The sequence below is a fragment of the Filicampus tigris genome, chromosome 5 (assembly GCF_054856515.1).
Source record: "Filicampus tigris isolate MCC_2025a chromosome 5, RoL_Ftig_1.0, whole genome shotgun sequence".
NCBI lineage: Eukaryota > Metazoa > Chordata > Actinopteri > Syngnathiformes > Syngnathidae > Filicampus > Filicampus tigris.
In genome coordinates this window covers 28,479,756-28,505,825 of record NC_141221.1, presented here as the reverse complement: position 1 = coordinate 28,505,825, position 26,070 = coordinate 28,479,756, and the positions used below count along the sequence as shown (strand labels likewise).

Here is a 26,070-nt window from a genome sequence, read left to right as displayed (position 1 = left end):
CGCAGCAGAAACAGACTTATTTTTTCCCAGTACTGTATACGTTTCATCCATCCATTACCTGAGACGCTTATGAGGATCGCCGGGGTGCTGGCGCCTATACCAGCCATCTTTAGGCAGTAGGCAGGGTACATATACTATAAATAGAACATCACAGTTGCAATTTCCAAATAACTGCATGGCTTTGTACTATCCAGTGTTGGGGGTAACGCGTTACAAAAGCAACACGGTACAGTAATATGTTACATTTAGGCAGTAATGACATAATATAGCGAGCTACTCCAATTTTTTGGGTAATATTATTACAGTTCAGTGAGATTTGGTAACACGTTTCAAATTTAATGAACACAACACAAATACTGTATTGGCCCGAATATAAGACGGTGTTTTTTGCATTGAAACAAGACTGAAAAAGTGGGGGTCGTTTTATATTCGGGGTCTAGACATTATACCCATTCACGACGCTTGATGGCGCCAGATATCATTGAAGCGAATGCTGAACTTGACTCCCCAGGCCCACCCTTGTCACACGGATGACGTGCGCACGAGGCAGATAGTTTGTGAAGAGTAATGTTCTGTCATGACAGATCTCAGCTACTCTCAAGTTAAACCAGTTTGCATTATTTTATTGCAATGTTTTTACTTATTCAGATTTGTTTCAAGACTACAGTTACAGTTAGACTTCACTTTGATGGTTAATGCAGTTATTGCAATTTTGTTGTTTGATCACAATAGATTGGTTTATTTACATTGCAAAAACCAGAAGCCATTCATTTACGAATGTGATTGCACTTTAGTTTACATATTTAAATGTTCAGATATTAAGAATAAGAATAAGAATAAGAATAAGAATGCCTTTATTGATCCCACAGTGGGGAAATTTTCATTGTTACAGTAGCAAAGATATAGGTCACACAGGGGCGGCGGCATAATGTGGCCATTAATGTATAACATTGACGGCAAACATTTAGAATCAAACCTATGTAGATATACGCAGTAACATGTGTATATACACATGTGTATACACACCAACCTACATCTACATAAAAAATATGAGGAACACTCATTTCGGCCTGTACATAGTACAGAGGAAAAAATACTCTAAGTGACAGTGCTGCAGTGCTGTAGTGAAATGTAAGGAACAGCATTGGATAAAAATAAAACTAGACTAACAGTAGTGGGGAATGTTGAGTATTGCACGGTATTACAGTAGTGGGGAATATTGGGTATTGCACGATACGAGCTCAGGTGCAGGACTGCACAATTGCACTAATGACCGCCAGTTTGTAGAGACTACACAATGTTCTTGTTAAAGAGTCTGACAGCAGCAGGCAAGAAGGAACGGCGGAATCTCTCCTTTGCACAGCGAGGGTGTAACAGTCTGTCACTGAAGGTGCTGTGGAGTGCTGTTAGGGTGCCCTGGAGGGGGTGGTCCGGGTTGCCCAGCATTGATGACAGCTTGGCCAACATCCTCCTGTCCCCCACCGAGTCCACAGAGTCCAGGGAGCAGCCCAGGACAGAGCCGGCCCTCTTGACCAGTTTGTCCAGCCGCTTCTTGTCCCGGGCCGAGACGCCGCCTGCCCAGGTGACCACTCCCTGGAAGATGACCGATGCAACCACCGAGTCATAAGATTTGAATGAGGCAAAATAACATGCTTTTTCTCTCAAATATATTGTTATCATCATTTGTTTCAGATGTACTGTAATTATTTTCTGTATGAAAATTAATTTGGTGTTCAAAAAAACTTTTTTCAAACTTGAGTATTGAAAAAGAGGGGGTCGTCTTATAATCAGGGCAGTCTTATATTCGGCCCAATACGGTATATTCACATCACTTAGCCAGTAGGGCAGTTTATTACATCACTTAGATTGTAAGATATTAATTCACACAATATTAAAATACAAAGTTATTTGTCACACTTTAAACATCATGCAATAAAAGTGCCTAATTTTTTTCAGTAATTCAATTTCTTTTCACCATTGAGAACAATTATAAAGGCTGATAAGTTATTGTTTGTGACACTAATCACTGTCACGGTTTCATAAAATAAAATGCAAAACATTGACACAAAATACAAGCAGGAACAAACCTAAGTAAAAAGCAGCGAATAAACAGCAAAGAATAAGAGTCACTGTGCTTTTAGATATGATTTTAATGAATTTAGTGCCATCAATTGCCATATGTAAAACGTTGTGATTCTGTTGGCTGTTCACAATCAAAATGCAAATCATCTGCCGGTGGTCGATGATGTCACGCTACGGCAACTTCGATCAGACAAACTACAATAGACACATTATTAGAGTCTTATGCGCTCGTTTCTTATTTACTTTTTTGTTTCAATTCACTTAGAAACTTTGTCTCCATGTAGTTAAAGTGAATTACAAGTAACTGAACTTTCAATTGATATTTTTTTATATATTAAAATATATTTTATATATTATACAGTATTATTATATATAGAACAATAATAATGGAAAAGGAAAAAACTTTTAGTCAGGTCAGTTTTAACTTTATCAATACATGTTTTTGCTTTTACTACACATGCCCTGTCTGTCTGTCTGTCTGTCTGTCTGTCCGTCTGTCTGTTTCTATCTATCTAGCTATCTAGCTAGCTATCTCTTTCCCCCCCAAAACCCCCCAACTCACTTTCTACAGCTTTTGAAATCCAGACGGGTGTGGGTGTGTGTGAGTGTGTGTTGTGCGTGCGTGCGCATGTGATGAGAGGTGAGCTGGCGTACCAAGTTAAGGTTAGCTGACTTGTGCAAAGCGCTGTTGATTCCCAATTGAATTATGCACCAACTGTATACCCTTTAGGAAATTGCAAGCTGCACTTATGGGTGTTGGTTGTCGTCGCTCAAACGAGGAGGGAGGAAGCGTTGCCGCGAGAAGAGTGACGTAAAAAGGGGAGCAGGAAGAAGAAGGAAAATCAAGTCCAATGTAAAATTTCAACCAAAGAATGATTGCAACAGCCACAGAGGTTCTGTGGCTCAGCACGCGGCGTGGTTCGGACCAGGTGGGGCTACCCGTTCCGGGCGCTTTGGACACTGGTTGTGATAGCTGATCGGCTTTACCAGGACTCTATGCTATCACCACATGTTGAGGGAGGTGGCACACTTTCTGTGGATGCAGCCGCACTGTGCTGGCTAAGCTGGTGAGGCTAGAACCATCGGATCGGCCCAAACAAACATTTGAAGGTCGCCACGTTGGCGGGGCGACCCGAACAAAAATAAGAGTAACAAAATAAGAAACAAATGTCCTGACCCGAGATGGGTCAGAGGGTGGCTGGTGGTGGAGAGGAGTTAGTAAGCCACGCTAAAAAAAATAGAAAGTTCAAGAGAAAGAATTTTCACGAGCAAAGTTTCCAGAGCAGGTCTTGAGAGGGTGGGGTTTCGAGAGCTCCAGAGTAGGTTTTGAGAGAGAGAGAGAGATTCTGCACGACCTTTTATAGAGGCCTCGCATGTTAATGAAGCTGGCTGCTTTCACACCCCACATCTGGGCGTTGTCTGAAAGGAAAGTATTCTCTACTTTGTGTAGTTGTGAAGTTTTAGAAGTTCGCACAAATCAGCAGAAATGTTAAAATACTTGTTGTTGGGTATTTTACACAAACCATTTCAGGGCATGCATCTGTAAAGCAGGTTGGTAGCGTTCCTGGATGATGGAACACAAAACAACGTTGTTGTGTGTTTTTTTTTCATCTGCCCAAGTGGTCACATAGAACGCAACTAGAATGCAATAAAATTCACACATCATGCATTGGGTGTTGTTTTCATTTCATAAGTCCTGTGGAGGCAAATTAACACGAACACATTGGACGCAAAGTAAAACATTTTAATTAGTGTCCAGCTGCAGACGCAGGTCAGTCAATCTTCACACTCGTCACTAGGGGTCGCACGTACTCCACTAATGCGCGGTCATGATGGTTGAATGCGTATTCTACTGGCGGTGGTCCCCTAAGCGCGTCCTTGCCATTTGATGTCCCGGGCAGATGCGCCAGAGATGGGCTGATTGAATAAAGACACAGGGGGTCCGGCATCTTTATGCTGGATTTGGCCTTTTTGTGACCTCCTGCTGAGATAGCACTTCCTTGCTATCTGTGGTTGAATTGGAAAGACCATGTGTCGGTCTTTCTCTGGCTCCGGTATGTCGCTCCAGAGGCTGGGTGCTGGCACTTAAAAAGGGCCAAATATGTGTATTGCAGGTCCGCTGCGGAGGATCGGGGGTGAAGCCCTATGTTCACCCGATCTGGCATCCCATTTTCGTTACAGATCCCCCCTTTGCCGGCAGGAACCAATCTTCGAGCAGTCCTCGGCAGCATGTCAGCAGGTGGACCAGCAGCACAGCAATACAACATCCCAGGCATAGAATTGGTGCATACCACCCCCCTTTGGCGACTTTAGTCCTTCTAGTGAGGTAGTTGGGCGATGGGGCCCTCTAATCTTGTGAGGGGCATGAGCCCGAGGTAACGCATGCAAGTAAACCCATCTACTATATGTGGGGTATCCTACCACTATGGGGGTAATCTAAGGCTATACGTGGCAAACGAAAAAAACACATGGAGAGAGAAAGAAGGGAACATTCTCAAAGAAACATGGAAAAGAAGTGACCCGTATTTCAAGTTGACACTGGAGGCGAAGCAGGGCTGTGGAGATCAAGGAGAATCTCCTCAAGGCGACCTGGTTCGCCCGCCCCAAGTTGGGGAGTTCTATTCCGGTGGAATATTTTAGGGCGCTGGGCACAACACTGTGCGATAAGGGCACTAAGTGTTTGGGCCCTCTTATAAAACAGATAAGCCATTCTGTATGTCATGCAGTACGAGGTTAACGAGGCCGATTAAGGCAGTTTCGACTGCGGACCAAAATTGGGTGAACGAGGGTTCAGGGGCCTCTATGGGACTGAGAGAGCCAGACAGGGCCTTAGAGAGAATGTCCTGGACTAAGCTAAAGGGTATCAAGTATGGGGGAATCTTCTCCATGGCTAAGCTGTCCAGGGAAGAACTGGGTTGGGTGGGAAGCCACAAAGGGTCAAAATGCCATGTGGGACCGTTTAGGGCCCCTTGTTTGGTCAATGTGTCAGTTAGATCGTTGAAGTATTTGTCCTGTCCCGGGACTTTTGAATGTCCAGGGACTTTCTTCCAGTAGACGTGTATGTCATTTTCCGAGACTAAGTGGTCGCACGTCAGAATGAGATCACGGTGTTTGACGGGTTTCCCTGATGATGTGAGGAACCCACTTTGGGGTTCAGGTGAAGGCGAGGCGGGCATAGTTTGAGTCCGTGCAAATGACCAGAACTGTGATTTTGTGTTCAATTGCCAATTTCAGCATGATTAGGATTCCAGCTATTTCCGCATATTCTGAGGAATAGGGGCCCAATTGAAATTGAAGTGGTTTGCATGGAGTGTCATCTACCCCAGCTTGCAGCTGGGCTTGCTGATGGTAAGAAGAGCCATCCACAGAGGCCATGTGCATATCTTGGCAGAAATGCTCATCGAAGTAACGGTGGCGCGTGAACTCGGGCATTGCCGTGACATTGATGTTTGTCGGCGGTGTTGGATCAGTCGACAAGCAAATTTGGCAGATCGTTCAGATCGGAACCTAACGGTAGCTTAGAGTTTTTTGCATAGCGGACCCGAACGTGGTAGCTATTTAACGCCATCGGGCGAAGCACGCGTTTGTCACGACTCCGTCCCAAATGCGTTAGTTGTTGAGAAGGGTGACCGGATGATGGTTGTGTCAATGGTGACCTTTTGACAACCAATGTAGTTTGAAAAGGGTTTCACTGCCCATACCGTGGACAGCAAAGCTTTTTCGCAGTCTGAGTATTTTAATTCGGGACCGTTAAGCGTTTTGCTGGCATACGTCTTAGTCGTGTTTTTGGTATAAGCCTGCACTCAAACAATGGTCCAAGAAGCCTACTTCCGGGAATAATTATTTGTCGCTGTCAGGGTATGCGAGGCAGGGGGCCAAGCATAACTTCTGTTTCATTGTGTTCATGGCTTCCTCTTGGTGGACGCCCCAGATGACAGGTGTGTCCTTTTTGAGAAGGTTAGTAAGGGGGCGTGCTATGTCAGCAAAGTGCTCAATGAACTGTCGGGAGTAGTTGCACACGCCTAGGAAGCTATGAAGTTTTGATACATCGGTGGGGGCTTTGATGTCAAGAAGGCGTTGAATGCGACTGGATTGTGGTTCAATCGCGTTTGGGCCAACCAAGAGCCCCACATAGTTGACCTTTGTGCGGCACCACTGTCCTTTCAAGAGGGACAGTTTGGCGCCAGCTGCAGACAGCTGTCCAAGCACCTGGTCGACTTCCGCCAGGTGATCCTCCAAAGAGGGACTCCTCATCATTATGTTGTCGACATAAATGAGGTTGCCTCTGGTGGTGGCATCAGGGCATGCCTTATTGAGGAAGATGTTGAATTCGGTAGGTGAATTGGCGTAGCCGAATGGGCACCTAGTGAAAGTGTATTGTTTGCGAATGTGAACGGTAATTTATGTTGATCTCTGGGGTCAACTGGCATCGTCCAGAAACCCAAAGCCACGCCAATGGTGGTGAAAAATGTTGCGTTTCACACTTTTGGAAGTTCTTGTTCAAGTTGCGTCATGGGCCATCGCGAAAGAGGAACTTGTTGGTTCAACTTGCGGTAGTCGATTGTTGGTCTCCACTTGCCGCTTGGTTTTAAGACCGGCCATAGCGAAGCTGAGTATGTGCTGTTGCATGGGCGGATTATGCCGTTCTCCAGCATGGCACCGATAGTCTCCTCCACTGGTTCGTAGGAGGCGATGGGGACTTTGTACTTTCGTACAAATGTCGGCGGAGCTCCGGGCTGTGCAGGAATGCGGACCACATGCAGGTCTGTCCAACCACAGTCCAGGGAGTCTTTAGCAAAAGAGGAAGTATATTTCATGAGGACCGCATGCAAGCGTTGGTGATCCAGATTGGATTGTAGAGCATCAGCGATAAGCAAGATTTCCTGGATCTGTCCCTCAAATTCCGGATATGGTTGGGGGCACCCACCTGAGGGAGTCGTCGGCCGAAGTGGCACGGGCTCTTTGGGCCCTGAGTTGGATGGCGCTAGTGGCAGCGCACTGAGCGTGTGGACCACTAGCTGTTGGTCTGCAGCCAGGTCTACTCTGACTATGTCTTCATCATTCATAGGACCTATGAATCTGACAGTAATATTCTAGACGGCCGAGTGAGTTGTCTGTTGTCCACACGCTCAGTTGGAAATGAGTTGGGTGGAAGGTGGCCCACCATAGGAACTGTGAGGGTGAAATCGTGAAAGTCAGAGCGGATGAGCAGGCCCAGCCTGGTTGCTTTTGGTATATGGATGTTGTGTGGTCTGAGATTGTAGACCAAGATGAGCGTGGTGATGGATGTATCTACGATGGGGGTGCCTTCCAAAGACAGCATCAGGTCAGCAAATTGTGGTGAGGGCTGAAAGAAGGCGGAGCAACTAGCTAAAGACTGGTTTTCTCGCGCAGCCAAGCAGATAGGAGTGTAGATGTTTGTAGCTGGGGCAACTACTTCATCCTCGTTGAGGACTTCACAAGCATATGGGATGGTTTGCCCGGACTTCATTCGAAAGACTGGGCACACAAGCCCAAGGTTCAGATGTGATGAGGCACCACAATACGTTATTAATGGTGTCTACCTGGACCGCAAGTCCACACCAATGAAGATCAATCAATCACATTTTATTTATATCGCACTTTTCATACATAAAAATGCAACTCAAAGTGCTGTAAAACATCCAAAGCAAAAGATTAAAAAAAATAAAATTAATAAAATTAGAAAGAAAAAAAAAATCTGTTCATGCCCTCCCTCCCAACAAACCCAAGACAGATATCCAATGGTACATCAGCACTCATTCACACACACCCACACAAAGTGCACAACCTGATAAAATGTGTTAAAAAGACATGACAAGGCACAGAGAAACCATATGAGGAAAGGGTACCCAAGGGGAGCTCTCCGCACCGAGGGGAATGACAGCCCACGGCCACAGGCCACAGGGGCGCCACCACCATAGAGACCCCAGCCCGGATTAGACAGGCGGACCCCACACAAAGTGTAGAGGCCGCCGGCCACCCAGACACAAGGGGTCCCTGCGATGACAGCCCCCGCGGGAAGGGCAGCCACCCCTCCCTCAAGCGGAGGCCCCCCCATAAGGAAACACTGGAGCTAAAAGCTGACAACAGCAGAGAGCAACAAAACTAAAAGACAGAACAGTAGTATAGTCTAAGAACTAAAATCAGTAAGATAAAATAAAAATAATCTTCAATCAAAAGAAAAGATAAATTATTTAAAAGTTGTTAAAAGCCAAACTAAAAAGGTGTGTCTTGAGCTTCCTCTTAAAAATATCAACAGTCTCTACAGACCTGACGTCCTCTGGCAGGCTATTCCAAAGGTGAGGACCAAAATGCTTGAATGCAGCCTCGAAGATGTTATGGGGTGCATCAGGGATTACCAAGAAATAGTGGGTCAGTGAGCGCTGACCGCACTGGAGGTCCAAGGCGCACACGCCCATTGCAGTGACTGCAGATGGGGGCTCCGTGTTCAACGACTTGGGAGCACAAGGGAAGTCAGAATTGTTAGCACATAAGTCCTCGATGAAAGCTGAAGTGACGGCCGATTTGTCGGCCCACAAGGCAAGGACAGCATCTTCTACAAGGGAACCTTGCAGTCTGACCCCTCCGCAGACATGGGGGACGTACTTCATGTCGTGGTGGGTCAAGATGGCACATAAATGTGTCATAAGGTGATTTTTGCGAGGCGGTTCGGGGTCTTTCAGCTTAGGGTTCGCTGCCCCCGTCCCCAAATCACAGTTACCTGTTTCGGTATTAGGTGGCTGTACTTGGCTGACAACACTGGGCTTGACTGAGATCAGGCGGCCGCGTTGGCAGAGCCTGTTGCACTTGGGCCTAAATTTGAAGATTTTTGTAGTCAATGAGAGGTTTAAAGCGGAAGAGCAAGTCCGGACCAATGAGCAGTGGAACTGACTCGATAGGTGACATGTAGACTGGGTGGACGAACTCCATGGCCCCAATGGACCAGTGGAGCATAGCCACAGAATTTAATCGGGTTATTGTAGAGGAGAAAGCACCGATATTGAGTGAACAGCATTGCAGACAAAAGGATTTGGTCATAAGGTCGCGACGCGGCGCGGAGTTGTTCGAACAATGTGTTGGACATCACAGTGATGTCTACAGCCGTGTCTACGAAGGCCTTGTAGGACAGAACACGCTCCGGAGTGACAGTCAGATCAAATTTACAAGCTGTCCCCCTGGTGGTGAGTTTGCCTAGAAGCTGTTGGAGTGGCTGGACATCGTTTGTGTGCAAGAGTTGACGCGAGTTAGGGGAGGAGTCAGGATCGACCCAAAGTACCAGGACAGTTTTGTTCGAATGAGCCTCATCAGAGGTCCAACGAGGGCCCCAGGGGACATGGTGGGTCCCTTGGACGGCGGTCCGGCGTTTGCACAGGTTCCCAGCGGAGGGTCTCCTCAGTGGGTGGCTGACCGTCGGTTAGTCATAAAGGCAGGTCCTTTGATTAGTCTTTAGACCACTTCAGGAGTGTCTTAATAAGTTCTCCAGCTACGGAGCTGTGGTCGTTTGCAGAGTCGTCCGGTCGTGACCGGGACACTCGAGAAGCACCTGACGGAGCTGATTCGCATTCGGTTTTGTCACGTTTTGAATAGTTAGTTTGAGTTAGGTTTACCTCTAAAGTTTTTGGAGTCGCGGCGCGGTTTAGGCTCGTCATCCAAGCGCGACGCTTCATAGTCGTCATGATGTTTTGGACGCGTTTGAGGTTGTCTGGACCGCGTGGAAGCATTCCGGTGATTGAGAGGGAATGGTTTCCATGGTTTTGAGTGGGACTCATCGGAAGTATCGGGGCAGGCGCCCTCGAGTTCTGTCGGAGGGTACATTGTAAACCACAGCGGCGGCTGTTTTGGGGGTTATGGTCCTGAGCTTTGCGAAGCCTTTTGCGGCTAAACCGCGGCGCTGAGAACTGGTTAGTGTCTGGGGTCACAATGCCAACCCCAGGTAGTGGCTGGGATCTGGATGGAGGTTCTCAACAAACAGTGTTTTGAAGCTTGGATCCTCTTCCATGTCGGTTTGGTTGCAAGCCCCAAAATACGTGTCGCGCTGGTGGCCATAATAGATTCAGGGGGACTCTTGCTTCACTTGTTTTACAGGCAAGGCTGCTGCCATGCCGGCAGCACTGGGAGACTCATCGAATTCCTGGGCCATGGCTCTGTGTCAAGCGTTAGGGTCGGCTAACACGTGAGCGGGTTATCGCTCAAGGAGTTGATTGACTGCTCGACGAGAAGTCATCTTAATTAGATAGAGCTTGTCGTCAAAGTTAGCCGTAGGAAAAGGTAATAGTCAATGTCCTTAAGGTATTCTGACGAGTTGACGGAACGCGCTGATCAAGGTACAAACTTCTGTTACGTGCCAATTTGTCTATATCCTTCCAGGGCACACTTGTGCGCACTCCAGGTTGCAGAGTAGGGGCTGAACTGCGGCTGGAGGTTACAGCGGGTGGCGGCATTGAGTCTTGTGCGGGCGTTGGCATTTGTGACACTTGGCCCAAGGGAACAGCAGCCACCCGTGGCGTGTTCCATGCGGTTTCCGGCTCCAACCCTGGCGATGTTGTGAAAGGTGGGGCACACATCACTGGTTCAGGAAGTCGGGCCCCTGGATGGCCCCATCCAGGGGAGCTCCACAAGTGGCATTTAACTGCCGTGAGCGCTGTAGCTAATGCTTTACCTGCGCTCCACTTCCTGGTTTTGTTGACACTGTTGGAGGCAGTTGTACTTAGTTTTAGCCAATGCCAATTGCATTTTGAGGTCATGCAAGCAGTCCACATCTGCAGAGTGTTCCCGTTGAAGGGTTTGAACTTGTTGTTGGCGACCAGTAATTTGGTCGGACGCTTGGTCCAGTAACAAGCAAGCGCGCTTGTGTTCGGCTTCAACCAGTCGTAATTGGTCTTTGGAGGGTCGTTCAGCCAATTTGGTCATATCAGATTTCAGTCTGGTAATCTCTGTTGCGGCAGCGCGTACCAGTTTCTCTTGTTTGTGATTCGTGTCTTCGTAGGAAGCGAGGGCTTCTGTTAATTCACTATTTTTCTGGGTCAGGACAGCGTTGTCAGAGGGTGCACCTTTGTCAGAGTCAGTGTCATCAGCTGGGGAGTCAGCTGTGAGGGCTCAGGCCTCATTACATTGTGCTGTCACATCAACAAGTCGGGCTTCCACTGTGTTTAGATGTTCAGTGGTTGCCCCGAGCTGAGCAGTCACCTCATTGTTTTGCTGTCGTGTAGCGTCAAGCTGTGCCATTGTCTCGCGGTGCTGCTGCCGTTCAACTTCAAGCTGGCGTTTCATTTGGTCATCCTCCAAATTGCTGTCTTAATTGGGACACTAGGTTCAAAACCATACATCCGAGCATTCGCGCAAGGGCTTTGTCTTTCGGGGTTTTGACTTCAGCATCACTCATGAGATGTGCTATGTTAGCATTAAGAGTGTCAACGTCAGCATTCCTGATGGACTCCGCATAGCCTGGTATCAGGTCTTTCGTCATGTTCTTTATCAATTGTTCGAGGGAATCTAGATTTTCAAATGGACTCGGAGTCACACGTGCTTCGGCCATGCTGGCGAAGCTCAAATCAAACACAACTTACTGGCAGTATTAAAGCATGCGTATACTTAATTTAGGCAACTTTGGCTTAGTTACTCAGAACTCACACAGGAAAATATATTGCCCTGTTATGTTATTTTAGTGAGCTAAGCTTACTTTAACATACAATAACTTGCAGTTTGGGGGTAGTTTGACACTGTCTGAATTGGAAGGACTAGAATTAAATTTAGGATGTTGTACTTTAATTTCACTTCCGAATTATGTTCATTTAATTGACACAATTTAACAAACAAACCAAAACCAGAATTGAAAATGCAATAGCTTTCAATGGGTGGATGGGTAGACGTGGGAGGACAACCGTTAATTAATCAGCTACACTAAGGTAAGCTAATAATTACCGTTATCTGCGGTGTGTCACGTGGCCACCGGAGGACGCAGTACATGTCGCTTAAAGTGATGCTCATAGCAAGGTTTATTAGGTGGAGCACACTAGCACACCTGGTTGAAGGGTTAGTCATTGAAAGGGGCTGCTCAGCAATGCAAGCTGGGTTCAGAATGTGACAGGACAATTATTTTGATTTGCAAAAGTTGTGATTGGTTCTTAAGGAGAGCCTGCAAGGGACCGAGTACAACAGGTGAATCAATAAAAAAAATTGTATCCATGCATTATCTGCCGCTTATACATGGTCGGGTCGCGGAGGCAGCAGCTTCAGCCAAGAGTTCCCTCTCCCCAGCCACGTCTTCCAGCTCTTCCGGAGGGATCCCAAGGCGTTCCCAGACAAACCGGGAGACATTGTCTCTCCAGCGTGTCCTGGGTCGTCCTCGGGGCCTCCTGCTGGTGGGACATGCCCGGAACACCTCACCAGGGAGGCATCCAGGAGGCATCCTAATCAGATGCCCGAGCCACCTCAACTCGATCCTCTCAACGCGGAGGAGCAGTGACTCGACTCTGAGTCTTGACCCACTGAGTCAGCAGCTTCAGCCAAGAGTTCCCTCTCCCCAGCCACGTCTTCCAGCTCTTCCGGAGGGATCCCAAGGCGTTCCCAGACAAACCGGGAGACATTGTCTCTCCAGCGTGTCCTGGGTCGTCCTCGGGGCCTCCTGCTGGTGGGACATGCCCGGAACACCTCACCAGGGAGGCATCCAGGAGGCATCCTAATCAGATGCCCGAGCCACCTCAACTCGATCCTCTCAACGCGGAGGAGCAGTGACTCGACTCTGAGTCCCTCTCAGATGGCCGAACTTCTCACACTATCTCTAAGGGAGAGCCCGGACACCCTGCGAAGGAAACCCATTTTGGTCGCTTTTATCCGAGATCTTGTTCTTTCGGTCTTGACCCACAGCTCATGACCATAGGTGAGAGTAGGAACGTAGATCAACCAGTAAATTGAGAGCTTCACCTTTCGGCTCAGCTCCTTCTTCACCACAACAGACCGATACAGAGTCCGCATCACAGCAGACACTGCACCGATCCGCCTGTCAATCTTCCGTTCCATCCTATCCTCACTTGCGAACAAGACCCCAAGATACTTGAACTCCTCCACTTGGGGCAGAATCCCATCCCCAACCTGGAGCGGGCAAGCCACCCTTTTCTGACTGAGGACCACGGTCTCAGATTTGGAGGTGCTGATTTTCATTCCGACCGCTTCACACTTGGCTGCGAGACACTCCAGTGAGATTTGGAGAACTCGGCTTGAAGAAGACAACAGTACCACATCATCTGCAAAAAGCAGAGATGCGATACTTAGATCACCCAACCAGACATCCTCAACTCCTCGGCTGCGCCTAGAAATTCTGTCCATAAAAGTTATGAACAGAATCGATGACAAAGGGCAGCCTTGGCGGAGTCCAACCCTCACTGGAAACAAATCCAACTTACTGCCGGCAATAGGGACCAAACTCTGACATCGGTGGTACAGGGACTGAACAGCCCTTATCAGGGGGCTTGGTACCCCGTAATCCCGAAGCACCCCACACAGAACTCCCAGAGGGACACAGTCTTCTCCAAGTCCACAAAACACATGTAGACTATTGGACGAACTCCCACGCACCCTCAAGGACCCTGCTGATGGTGTAGAGCTGGTCCACTGTTCCACGGCCGGGTCGAAAACCACATTGCTCCTCCCGTATCCAAGATTCAACTTCCCGATGGACCCTCCTCTCCAGCACCCCCGAACAGACTTTACTTGGGAGGCTGAGGAGTGTGATTCCTCTGTAATTGGAACACACCCTCCGGTCCCCCTTCTTAAAAAGGGGGACCACCACCCCAGCCTGCCAATCCAGAGGCACTGTCCCAGATGTCCATGCGATGTTGTAGAGGCGTGTCAACCATACAGCCCTACAACATCCAGAGCCTTTAGGAACTCCGGGCAATCTCATCCACCCCTGGGGCTTTGCCATCGAGAAGCTTTTTAACTACCTCGGCTACTTCAACCCCAGATATAGGAGAGCCCACCTCGGAGTCTCCAGGCTCTGCTTCCTCAGTGGAAGACGTGTCGGTGGAATTAAGGAGGTCTTCGAAGTATTCTCCCCACCGACCCACAACGTCCCAAGTCGAGGTCAGCAGCACTCCGTCTCCACTATATACAGTTTTAATGGTGTATTAATTTCCCCTCCTGAGATGTCGGATGGGGGACCAGAATTTCCTCGAAGCCGTCCGGAAGCCGTTTTCCATGACCTCACCAAACTGTTCCCACACCCGGGTTTTTGCCTCAGCAACCACCGAAGCGGTATTCTGCTTGGCCAGCCAGTATCTGTCAGCTGCCTCCAGAGTCCCGCAGGCCAAATTGGCCCGATAGGACTCCATCTTCAGCTGTACAGCATCCCTTACCGCTGGTGTCCACCAGCGGGTTCGGGGACTGCCGCCACGACAGGCACCGACCACCTTGCGGCCACAGCTCCGATCAGCCGCCTCAACATTGGAGGCACGAAACAAGGTCCACTCGGACTCAATGTCCCCCGCCTCCCCCGGGACGTGGGAAAAGTTCTGTCAGAGGTGGGAGTTGAAACTCCTTCTGACAGGGGATTCTGTCAGATGTTCCCAGCAAACCCTCACAATACGTTTGGGTCTGCCAGGTCGGACCGGCACCTTCCTCCACCATTGGAGCCAACCAAATGGTGATCAGTTGACAGCCCTGCCCCTCTCTTCACCCGAGTGTAACTTACGGCCGCAAATCCGATGATACGACTACAAAGCAGATCATTGAACTGCGACCTAGGGTGTCCTGGTGCCAAGTGTAAATATGGACACCCTTATGTTTGAAAATGGTGTTCATTATGGACAATCCGTGATGAGCACAGAAGTCCAGTAACAGAACACCACGCGGGTTCAGATCGGGGGGACCATTCCTCCTAATCACGCCCCTCCAGGTCTCACTGTCATTGCCCACGTGAGCATTGAAGTCCCCCAGCAGAACAATGGAGTCCCCAGGTGGAGCGCTCTCGAGCACACCTTGCAAGGACTCCAAAAAGGGTGGATACTCTGCACTGCTGTCGGGTGCATAGGCACAAACATCAGTCAGGACCCTAAGGCAGATGGAGGCTACCCTCTTGTCTACCGGAGTAAACCCCAACGTACAGGCGCCAAGCCGGGGGGCAATAAGTATGCCCACACCTGCGCAGCGCCTCTCACCTTGGGCAACTCCAGAGTGGAAGAGTGTCCAACCCCTCTCGAGAGGACTGGTACCAGAGCCCAAGCTAGGTGTGGAGGTGAGCCCGACTCCATCTAGTCTGAACTTCTCAGCCTCACACCCCAGCTCGGGCTCCTTCCCTACCAGAGAGGTGACATTCCATGTCCCAAGAGCTAGTTTCTGTTGCCGGGGATCGGACCGCCAAGGTCCCTGTCTATATTCGCCGCTCAGCTCACACGGCACCCGACCCCTTTGGCCCCTGCCACCAATGGTGAGCCCATGGGAAGGGAGACCCACATTTACTTTCCGGGCTGAACCAGACCCGGCCACCAGGCGCTCGCCAACGAGCCCCACCTCCAGGCCTGGCTCCAGAGGGGGGCCATGGTGATCCGCATTCAGGCAAGGGAAAACGTGATCCATTCATTTTATTCTCCATAAGGGGTAATTTGTGCCGTGCTTGTTCTGTTCCCTCACCCAGGACCTGTTTGCCATGGGTGACACTGCCAGGGGCATAAAGCCCAAGACAACTTAGCTCCTAGGATCATTGGGACACACAAACCCCTCCACCACGGTAAGGTGACAGTTCATGGAAAAAATTGTAACTGAACAAAATGATTAAGGCAAAAGTAAAAAAATAAATATAGAAATTAAAATTTCGGGACACTAAATGAATTGAATTGAAATCAGCTTTCAATGAAATAAAATAAACGCAAAATAAAATGAAATGAAAAGTCTGAATTAAACTAAAATAAAAGTGAAAAATAATCAAAATTAAACAACTAAAGAATGGGTGTCAAACATACGGCCCGTGGGCCGGAAACGGCCCCCAAGGAGGTTTGATCAGGCCCGCAGGATCATTTAAATGTGAAAACATTTATTAATGTATTTTCAAAACAATACAATTCATGAAATGTCCGCTAGGGGGCACCCTGTTTTGATCATAGTAGAAAAAAACATTGTTTAAAAATTCCTTTCTTTATAAATCCTGTTTAATCTTAAAGTGCATTACTATACATTTCAATACTAATTACTTGTTAAAGTTGTGTGGCTTTGTACAATCAGTGGGATCAGTTGCAATGCATATATGTGAATGATAAAAGTAAATTGCACAAAGGAAATTTAAGGTGTTTCATGAAAAGTTTTGTAAAAGGAATGTTTATTAAATGTCAACATTTTCCTAATGTTCTTGTGCCTCTTTACACCAAAACAGAGGAAATACATGATATTTTGGTTATTTATAGCAGAGTATGGTATAATTTTAATGGTCCGGCCCACTTGACATCTGCCAGGCCGTATGTGGCCCACAATGTGAAATGAGTTTGACACCCCTGAACTAAAGGGTCCAATTAAATTGTAATAATGGGAAAATAATGAAATAATTAAAATAAAATAGCGTAAAGAAACACAAATTTCTAATTGGGTATTGCTTGGAGGTCAAAAGTTAAACTTGATTGAAATCACAACACTCCAAATAATTCCTTGTCACACTTGAACACCAAAGCAAATTGCTATTTGGTTGCAGCTAAAATCAAAGGTACTAATTTCCCCTGCCACGTGGTAGGTGCAGCGGGGATGCACGCGGTGGGGCTTTTGCGCCACAGACAAACCTGCAGGCCGCTACGCTTGACAAGCTTTTGAACACTGTTAAATTATCGGTCGAGTACCTTTCTTTTTTTTATCTGGTTGTGTTACACAACCCGTGTAGATCACTCAATACACAAATTAGACCAATAAAGCGTTTTTAAATCAAGTGAATAACTTTTATTATCACATTGATTGACGACGTCATCGCCCATTTGGTGGTACGTAGCGGCGGTCAATGTTTAGTTAACAGGCAGCTTTGTAGCGATGACCATGAGACTAAACAGCGCACAGCTTTTGATCACAAAGATCCGTGGACTTCTCCAGCTATAATGGCGATCGGTCAATCGTTAGCTTAGTGGCTAAAGAGCTGGTTATCTTAGCTGCTAACCAGCACGCAATCCGTCACACAATAATGCTGCGTGCTCCCAGCGCTTCCCAGCCTTACCAACTTATAGGAAAACATATCGTGTTAACGTGAGTAAAAAAAATAAATCTACGCCGGACTTGGAGGTCTGTCGAAATACTGACCTGAAGGTGCAAATTCTGACATTCTTGTTAACTTAAATGCATCACTAGTTGAAACAGGACATAACCGCCCGGACATACACATGTCCTCTCCGTTTCACCGGAGATCTTTGCCGCCTTATAAGCGACAGTTGAGGGGGAAGAGGGAAGGGGACGGATCAAGGTCGTTTTGAAAGTGTGTGTGTGGGGGTGGGGTGGGGGTAGGTGATGTGTTACCCCGTCCCCAGTACCATTTGCGCCCATTATGGAAATGGGTCTATATTGCCTTTATATACATTGGCATAGATTCCTGTGTGTTAACTGGGCAACTCAATAATTTATTCCCGTGAAGCGCTGCCACCTCCAGTCCCAACACTGTGCTGCTGCTCATAACCTTCTGCTGGCCCATAATAGGTAGAAGTATGTGTCTTTTTCTCCTAGTCAGTTGCAGTTTTTTTCCATTAGACTTTCTGTACAAAACACTGCTGTGCTTTCTTGATTCCAAAAAAGCATTGGTAGTAAAATTGGTTGGCAAAATTGGCATCTTACAGTCTTGCTCTCCAGCCCTTGTAAGAACACATCAGGACACCGTCAGAGCTGCGCACTTTCCGGCCTCCCTGTGTGGAGTTTGCATTGTTCTCCCCGTGCCTGCGTGGGTTTTCTCCGGGAACTCCGTTTTCCTCCCACATTCCAAAAACATGCATGGTAAGTTGATTGGACACTCTAAATTGCCCCTAGGTATGATTGTGAGTGCGGATGTTTGTCTCTGTGTGCCCTGCGATTGGCTGGCAACCGATTCGGGGTGTCCCCCGCCCACTGCCCGAAGACAGCTGGGATAGGCTCCAGCACGCCCCGCGACCCTTATGAGGAGAAGCGGTGTCGATAATGGATGGATGGATGGATGGATGTTTAATATGTTGCTGCTGTTTACATTGAAGTGTGAAATGCAATGTTAAATAATATATTATGTTACAGAGACATGACCTCTCTGATCCCTTTTATATACAGCAATCATCATTCACAGATGAACCCCCTTAGTCTGGATTAAACGATATATGAATACAATGATGTCATGGTGAGTTAACCAAATTATTCCCAAACAAATCTATTCAAGTCATCTGGTGAAAATTCTATTTTTAACATAACAATATATATCGCATATGTATATGTATATATGTGTATATGTATATATATATATATATATATATATATATATATATATATATATATATATATATATATATATGTGTGTGTGTGTGTGTGTGTGTGTGTGTGTGTGTGTGTGTGTGTGTGTGTGTGTGTGTGTGTGTGTATGTATGTATGTATGTATGTATGTATGTATGTATGTATGTATGTATGTATGTATGTATGTATGTATGTATGTATGTATGTATGTATGTATATATATATATATATATATATATATACTGAATTGGTTCAAATTCAGAGTTGGAAAATGTGTGAAATTTGTATTTTATTTGAGAAAAACTTTTATTATATTCATGTTGCACCATATCTAAGGGACACAAATATAGTAAAAGTACAGTCAATTTTCAAATAGTATTTTCTAGATTTGACCAAATATCTTGCTTGTCCCTAAAATGTGTCACTACCGAAACACACAATTACAGAAGAATAAAAATAATTCTACTAGCCGATTCATATTTTTTTCCATTACCCCCTCTACAGAGTATTTTTATAAATTAATATACATGGTTTTGACATTAAAATCAATCTAAATGAATTTTTAACTGAATTTGATATTACTTTTTCCGAAATAAATCAAAATGTATATGCTATTTTTCATTGTAAAATGTAGAAAGTGTAGAAAGTAATTTGTAACTTCAAAAGTCATCATTGATTAAAACAAACCCTTAAACAATCATTACCAAAAATTGTTGGTTGATTTTTTGTTAAAACATAAATTTTTTCAGTAGCGACTGCAAAATTTCAGATGTGACCATATTGTTGATGCTGTTGCAGTAATACTTTGTGTGAGGGTAGCATTGTAATCACTTAACTACTTTTGCTATATTTGAACTTTTAACGTGTATTATAACAAATGAAACATTATTTTTTCCATTTTCTAGTGCTTTGTGCTGTACTCAGGGTTGCGGGGGGTTGGAGTCGATCGCAGCTGACTTAGGGCAAAAGCAGGGTACATGCTGGACCGGTCACCTGTCCATCACAGGGCTCTTCATCATTGAAAAACTGTGGTTTCACCTTCCAAATGAAAATTTAATTGAAATGACAAACATTTTTGTAACACACATTTCCCTGTTTCCTCTCTCTCTGTTTGTCTGAGACATCCGGTGGTCTTGTCTTTTCCTCCATGCTCTTCTGACTTTCCTTTGCTCTCTGCTGGATAATTCATTGGTAGACTTCAGCTTTCCTTCTTCCTTCCATCTCTTATTTCTTTCTTTTTCCTTTTTCAAATATTCTTCACTGGGTCATTCTAACCCTTCGCCTGTACTCTGTCTCTGCTAGGCTTTTTGGCATTTTGGTGTTTTTCCCTTCAAATTAAGATAAAATATGAAATAGAATATTGTTAAAATCAGAAAGATCTATGTATGACATATGTATCTATGTATTATATTATTTAAAACTTACTTTATTCAAAAAGAAACATCATATTGTCACTACCGAAACCATTATGTCACTGCCGTAACCTATCTGTATGTTTCGGTAGTGACTGTTTCGGTTTGATTTTTCCCTTCAAATTAAGATAAAATGTGAAATAGAATATTGTTAAAATCAGAAAGATCTATGCGTGACATATGTGTCATGTGTCATGTGTCATCTTCCAAACCGCTTATCCTATACACCAATGTCAAAGGCAAGGCCCGCGGGCTACATCCGGCCCGCGAGGAAATTTTCTACGGCCCCTGGGATGATATTGCTTTATTATTAGATCCGGCCCGCAGCAAGCCGGTGTGGGTAGCCGAAGTGATCGGGTCCTTCGCGCCTGCTGATAACGTCATGCTTTACAGTATATTGTAGCGTCTTCCAAGAACACAGACGTAGTTTAACTATCACATTTTATTAGTCCAACCGGCTACTGTGGGCCGCAGCCGACGCCAATACAGGACAACAACCGTTCAGTCAAGCTCTCCTCTTCGTCCTCCGCTACTCTCGCTCGCATGCCCTCCCATCAAGCGAGCTGCACGATGCATTCAATAACCTCGGAAACAACACAACTTGGCAAGACACCAATTCGACCACAACACAGATAACCCAATTTGTTACACTACGTACGAGCTGCCTCGCAAAAGTAGCTTTATTTTATAGTTTATTTTATTTTTTAGTAACTCCGAACATAAAAAGACAACAACCAGGGGGGTGCCAAACATAGAGGCAAAGAAATATATTACAGAAATATAAAGCGTGACATCAGCAGCGGACATTTAAAAAAAAATTCAATTAACATCCTATCAGTCCGGCCCTCGGCTTGTCGCAATTTTTTTTATTTGGCCCTCCGTCCATTTGACTTTGACACCCCTGCTATACAGGGTCGCGGGGAGGTGCTGGAGCTTATCCCAGCCATCAACGGGCGAAGGCAGACTACACCCCAAACTGGTCGCCAGCCAGGCGCAGGGCACACACAGACACCGTCACTGAGCGGGAATCGATCCCACGCTGCCCGCACACAACTCAGGCGTGTGTACCACTACACTATCAGTGACGCATGACACATATATATATATATATATATATATATATATATATATATATATATATATATATATATATATATACATATATATATATATATATATGTATATATATATGTATATATATATGTATATATATATGTATATATATATATATATATATATATATATATATATATATATATAACTTACTTTATTCAAAAAGAAACATCATATTGTCATTAAAGAAACCATTATGTCACAACCGAAACCTTTCTGTATGTTTCGATAGTGACTGTTTCGGTTTTATTTTTCCCTTCAAATTAAGATAAAATATGGAATACAATATTGTTAAAGTCAGAAAGGATCTATGTATGACATGACATATGTATCTATGTATTATATTATTTAAAACTTACTTTATTCAAAAAGAAACATCATATTGTCACGACCAAAACCATAATGTCACTACCGAAATGTTTCGGTAGTGATTGTTTCAGTAGTGACGTTTTATGATAGTTGTTAACAATATTCAACAATGCTAGGCACAATGTGGCTACCACAGACAGTTTTGAGCATGTGTATAAAGATAGAAAACAGTTCATTTAGCATTAAAATCAAAAGTGCTCATTTTATTGCCGAAATGAGGTGTTGTGTCCTAAAAACCACATGCTGATTTTCAGACTTTGGAGGGCACATTAATAATAACTTAATGATGCTGCCAACTAATTACTCGCCATGTGGCCAGTGATGAACATGAAGGTAATGTCTCCTACTGGTGAAATTTCTAAGGATGTGGCTAAAACCAAGCCCTGCCTACAGACAAATACTCTGCGTTTCGGTTGGGAGAGGTTTTTTTACATAAAAACCTCTAAGTTGAAAAAAAATCTACGAAATCAATGTAAATCTTTCACAATACATTTAAAAGCAACCAAAATGTTCTATTAAAGTAAAGTATTTTGTAAATTGGCAAAAATCTTCTACATTGTTTTTTTCATGAATTGAAATTCAGGAGTTAGAGATTGGGACAGCCACCTCCCAATAGGAAGTGACATAGAAAAGATGACTTTGTTTACATTCAGTTTAATAGTATCTCAATTAATGCCTTGTGGTAAAATAGATCATAACACGATATGACTAAATATGCAAGGTCTGAACACTTTATTGTTTTTAAAATTTGATTTTCATTGTGGGACAGCAATTTCTACCAATTCGGTAGAATGGCTCATATAGATCTCTCTCTCTCTGTCTCTCTCTCTTTGAGAAACCATGTATATATATATATATATATATATATATATATATATATATATATATATATATATATATATATATATATATATATATATATATATGCACATTTATGTATATATATGCACATATATGCACATTTATACATATATATATGCACATATATGCACATATATATATTCTTTATACATATATATGTATATAATGCATATATATATATATATATATATATATGTATATGTATGTATATATATATATACATTACTAAACAAACTGAGGGAAAGTTCTACACCTCCCTGATTCTACTGATTCTAGAATCCAAGTAGCCTACTTGGATTCGAGAGTCAGTAGAATCACCATATATATGCAATATATTTTCATTCACATAAATAGGATGTGCATAACAAAAATTCTCAAGGTCCATAAACAACATAAATAGTCCTTATCATCATTTGAGTTTCATTCACTGAAACACACCACCACCGAGTTTATTTACTGTTGTTACGGGAAATGTAACTACTTTCTGGGCAGCTAGACACAGGTCTTGAAATGCAGTTTCAAGTTCTTGCACTGTTGGTACGGCCTCCCACTTTAGTGGCATAGAGGTCCTCCTAATGCAAGTTAACTACTTCTTCACAGCTCTACGGACATAACCGATCACCCCCACATGAGTTTAGCAAGACAACTATGCCTAGTTGCGTCCACTTGGTTGACAAGCATGGCTCCTTGCAACGTATCTGTCAACTTCCAGTCACCTGACGGTTCTGGGGACACAATAACACCTCCAGCAGCTGAAGAATCTTTTGTATTTTTTGCATGTGCTTTGGTGAAAACTACTGTAAAGGCCTTCCTCTGGAGTTTGCTCACTGCATCTCTGGCACTAGCTACCACTTCAGAGGCAGATTTCAGAGGCCAATGTTCAACTGGACTAGACAGAAACTTGGGCCCGTTTTGCCATTCAGAGTTTTCATTTAGCTGTCCAGGAGAGCAGCCCCTTGTTATGAGATCGGCAATGTTGATCTTAACCGGGCTCCACCACCAGTTGGTTATAGGCCCAGCCTTCTGTATTTCTCCCATTCTGTTCACGAAGAATGTCTGGAACCTGTAGCTCTCTCTCTGGATGGCCCCAAGTACGTCTGACTGTCAATGAAATGGTACAATTTCTCTGCATCCAAACGCCCATGCTTCAACATATATCCTTTTAGGCGTGCAGCCAAGACAGCACCACAGACTTCAGACTTGATAGCGTCACCTTTTTGATTAAGGGGAGTTAATTTTGCCTTTGATTCCACCAGCCGTGTGATCACACCATCAGATGTCTCCCATCGCAAGTACAACACAGCACCGTAGCACTTGCAACTACCATCAGAAAATGTTATTCCCCATGTCTTACTTCTCCAACCAGAGGGCATGAGGCTTCTGTGGAATTTAACGTTGATCAGGCGAGTGTACTCTTTGAACAGTTCGACTGTTTTCAGACGGAGCTCGTCAGAAAGAGGCTAATCCCAGTTGTCTTTAGTGAGCTTGACAGCTTCCTGGTAGACTCTCCTCACGAGGATGTCTCCCTTTTGTTTTACAGGCTTTGCTACACCTAATGAGTCATACAGCCCAGTGATTTGGCTCAGTAGGGCACGATGGGTCAAAGGATTTGGTGTCTTTCCTTCTACTTTTTCATCTGTAAGATCAATTTCTGTCCTTACCCTTTTCTTCCAGAGAAGTTGATAGAGACCATCGCAAAGAGTTTATCTTTGTGCACAAGATAGTCAACCCCTAAGGCTTTATTGTCTTCTACCCCTAGCTGGTTGGGCAACATCAGAGTCATTTGCTTAGTTTCTGTCCCATCCTGCCTCCCACTTCTTCCGGACCGGACCCAGGGCTTGAGATGGAAGCCTCCAGCCTTGAGTATCTTCTCCACCCCCTGCAGTATCCTGTCCCGGCATTGTGGGTCATTATAGAACGTGAAGTGGTCATCTACGTAGGAATCCTCGTCGATGACACGTCTCTCTTCCACCATATCTGTGAACTGGGGTACGGCAGATGCAACTCAGCTATCCTTTGATCTATTTATTGCACATCATACGCACACAAATATTCACACACTGTGTTTCCGATATGCTCATATGTTGGTAGTAGTTGTCGAAAGGAGTATGGATTGCAGTAAGGATTGCAGTTGGAATAGCAGTTAGAATACCAGTTCGATAACAGTAGGATGGCAGCAGGTCGTAAATCGTCGAGGCGCCCCGATCATGACATTCAACAACCCGGTCGTCCCGGTCTTGACATTCAACAACCAAAACCAAACAAAGATGCACACCACATATATATGCGGGGGACACCCTGAATTGGTTGCCAGCCAATCGCAGGGCACACAAAGACAAACATCCGCACTCACAATCACACCTAGGGGCAATTTAGAGAGTCCAATCAACTTACCATGCATGTTTTTGGAATGTGGGAGGAAACCGGAGTACCCGGAGAAAACCCACGCAGGCACGGGGAGAGGAGAAAACCCATGCAGGCACGGGGAGAACATGCAAACTCCACACAGGGAGGCCGGAGCCGGGATCGATCCCACAACCTCTGAACTGTAAGGCGGACGTGCTAACCAGTCGACCACCGTGCCGCCCTATATATATATATATATATATATATATATATATATATATATATATATATATATATATATATATATATATATATATATATATACTTATTCTTTATAATGTAAATATATATGCATTACTAAACAAACAGTATAAACAAACTGAGGGAAAGCTCTGCAAAGTTAAAATCAGAGGCAGACTGCCCTATAGGCCCATACAACATTGGACTAACTAAACATTGGTCAGTGTTAAGGTTTATCAGACAATGTAATATTTTGATGTCAAACTGGGGAGGCACAGTGGTGGACTGGTTAGCATGTCTGCCTCACAGTTCAGGGCTCGTGGGTTCAATTCTGGCTCTGGCCTTCCTGTGTAGAGTTTGCATGTTCTCCCCGTGCCTGTGTGGGTTTTCTTCGGGTACGCCGGTTTCCTCCCACATTCCAAAAACATGCATGGTAGGTTCATTGGGCAATCTTAATTGGCCCTAGGTGTGGTTGAGAGTGCGGATGTTTGTTTTTCTCTGTTTGCCCTGCGATGGGCTGGCAACCAATTCAGGGTGTCCCCCGCCTACTGCCCGAAGACTCCTGGGATAGGCTCCAGCACCCCCGTGACCCTCGTGAGGATAAGCTGTGTCAATAATGGATGGATGGATGTTAAAACTGTTATTCTAATCCAAGTTTCAAACATTATGTCACAGTTACCTCTGGACAAAAAAACACACCTTGGGTGTCTTAAGGGCAAAATTCAAGGTCATTGAGGCAGGGGTAAATATTGTCTGATTTAGACAAAACTTCACCAGAAGAGTTTTTTCAACTATTTCAACAAATTTAGAGGGTTGGAGCTTAGAATTTCCAACTTTTAATTTTGAGGACCACCCTATTACAGTGGATATGGAAAGTATTCAGACCCCTTGAAATTTTTCACTTTGTGTAATTGAAGCCATTTGCCAACATTTTATTTTATTTTTATTTTATTTCTCATTAATGTACACTCACACACCATCTTGACGGAAAAAATCTGAAATTTAGAAATGTTTGCAAATCTATTCATAAAGAAAAACTGAAATCTCATATGGTCATAAATATTCACACCCTGATGCATTTTATTGAGTAGACGCACCGTTTTGAGGTAGTACAGCCATGAGTCTTCTTTGGAATGATGCAACAAGTTCTTCACACCTGGATTTGGTTGGGGATCCTCTGCCATTCTTCCTTGCAGATGGT

The 26,070-nt window shown here is 44.9% G+C and overlaps 1 protein-coding gene across 1 annotated transcript; it reads right to left on the bottom strand.

Moving 5' to 3' along the window:
• Positions 1–895: 895 nt before the first annotated feature.
• On the bottom strand, positions 896–26,070 carry LOC147148015 (uncharacterized). The gene is made up of 2 exons (XM_086031652.1): positions 25,967–26,070; positions 896–1,593 (listed from the first exon to the last, which is right to left on the bottom strand). Exons 1-2 carry the CDS (start codon positions 26,051–26,053, stop codon positions 1,291–1,293), a joined length of 390 nt encoding a protein of 129 aa, XP_085887778.1. The 5' UTR covers positions 26,054–26,070; the 3' UTR covers positions 896–1,290.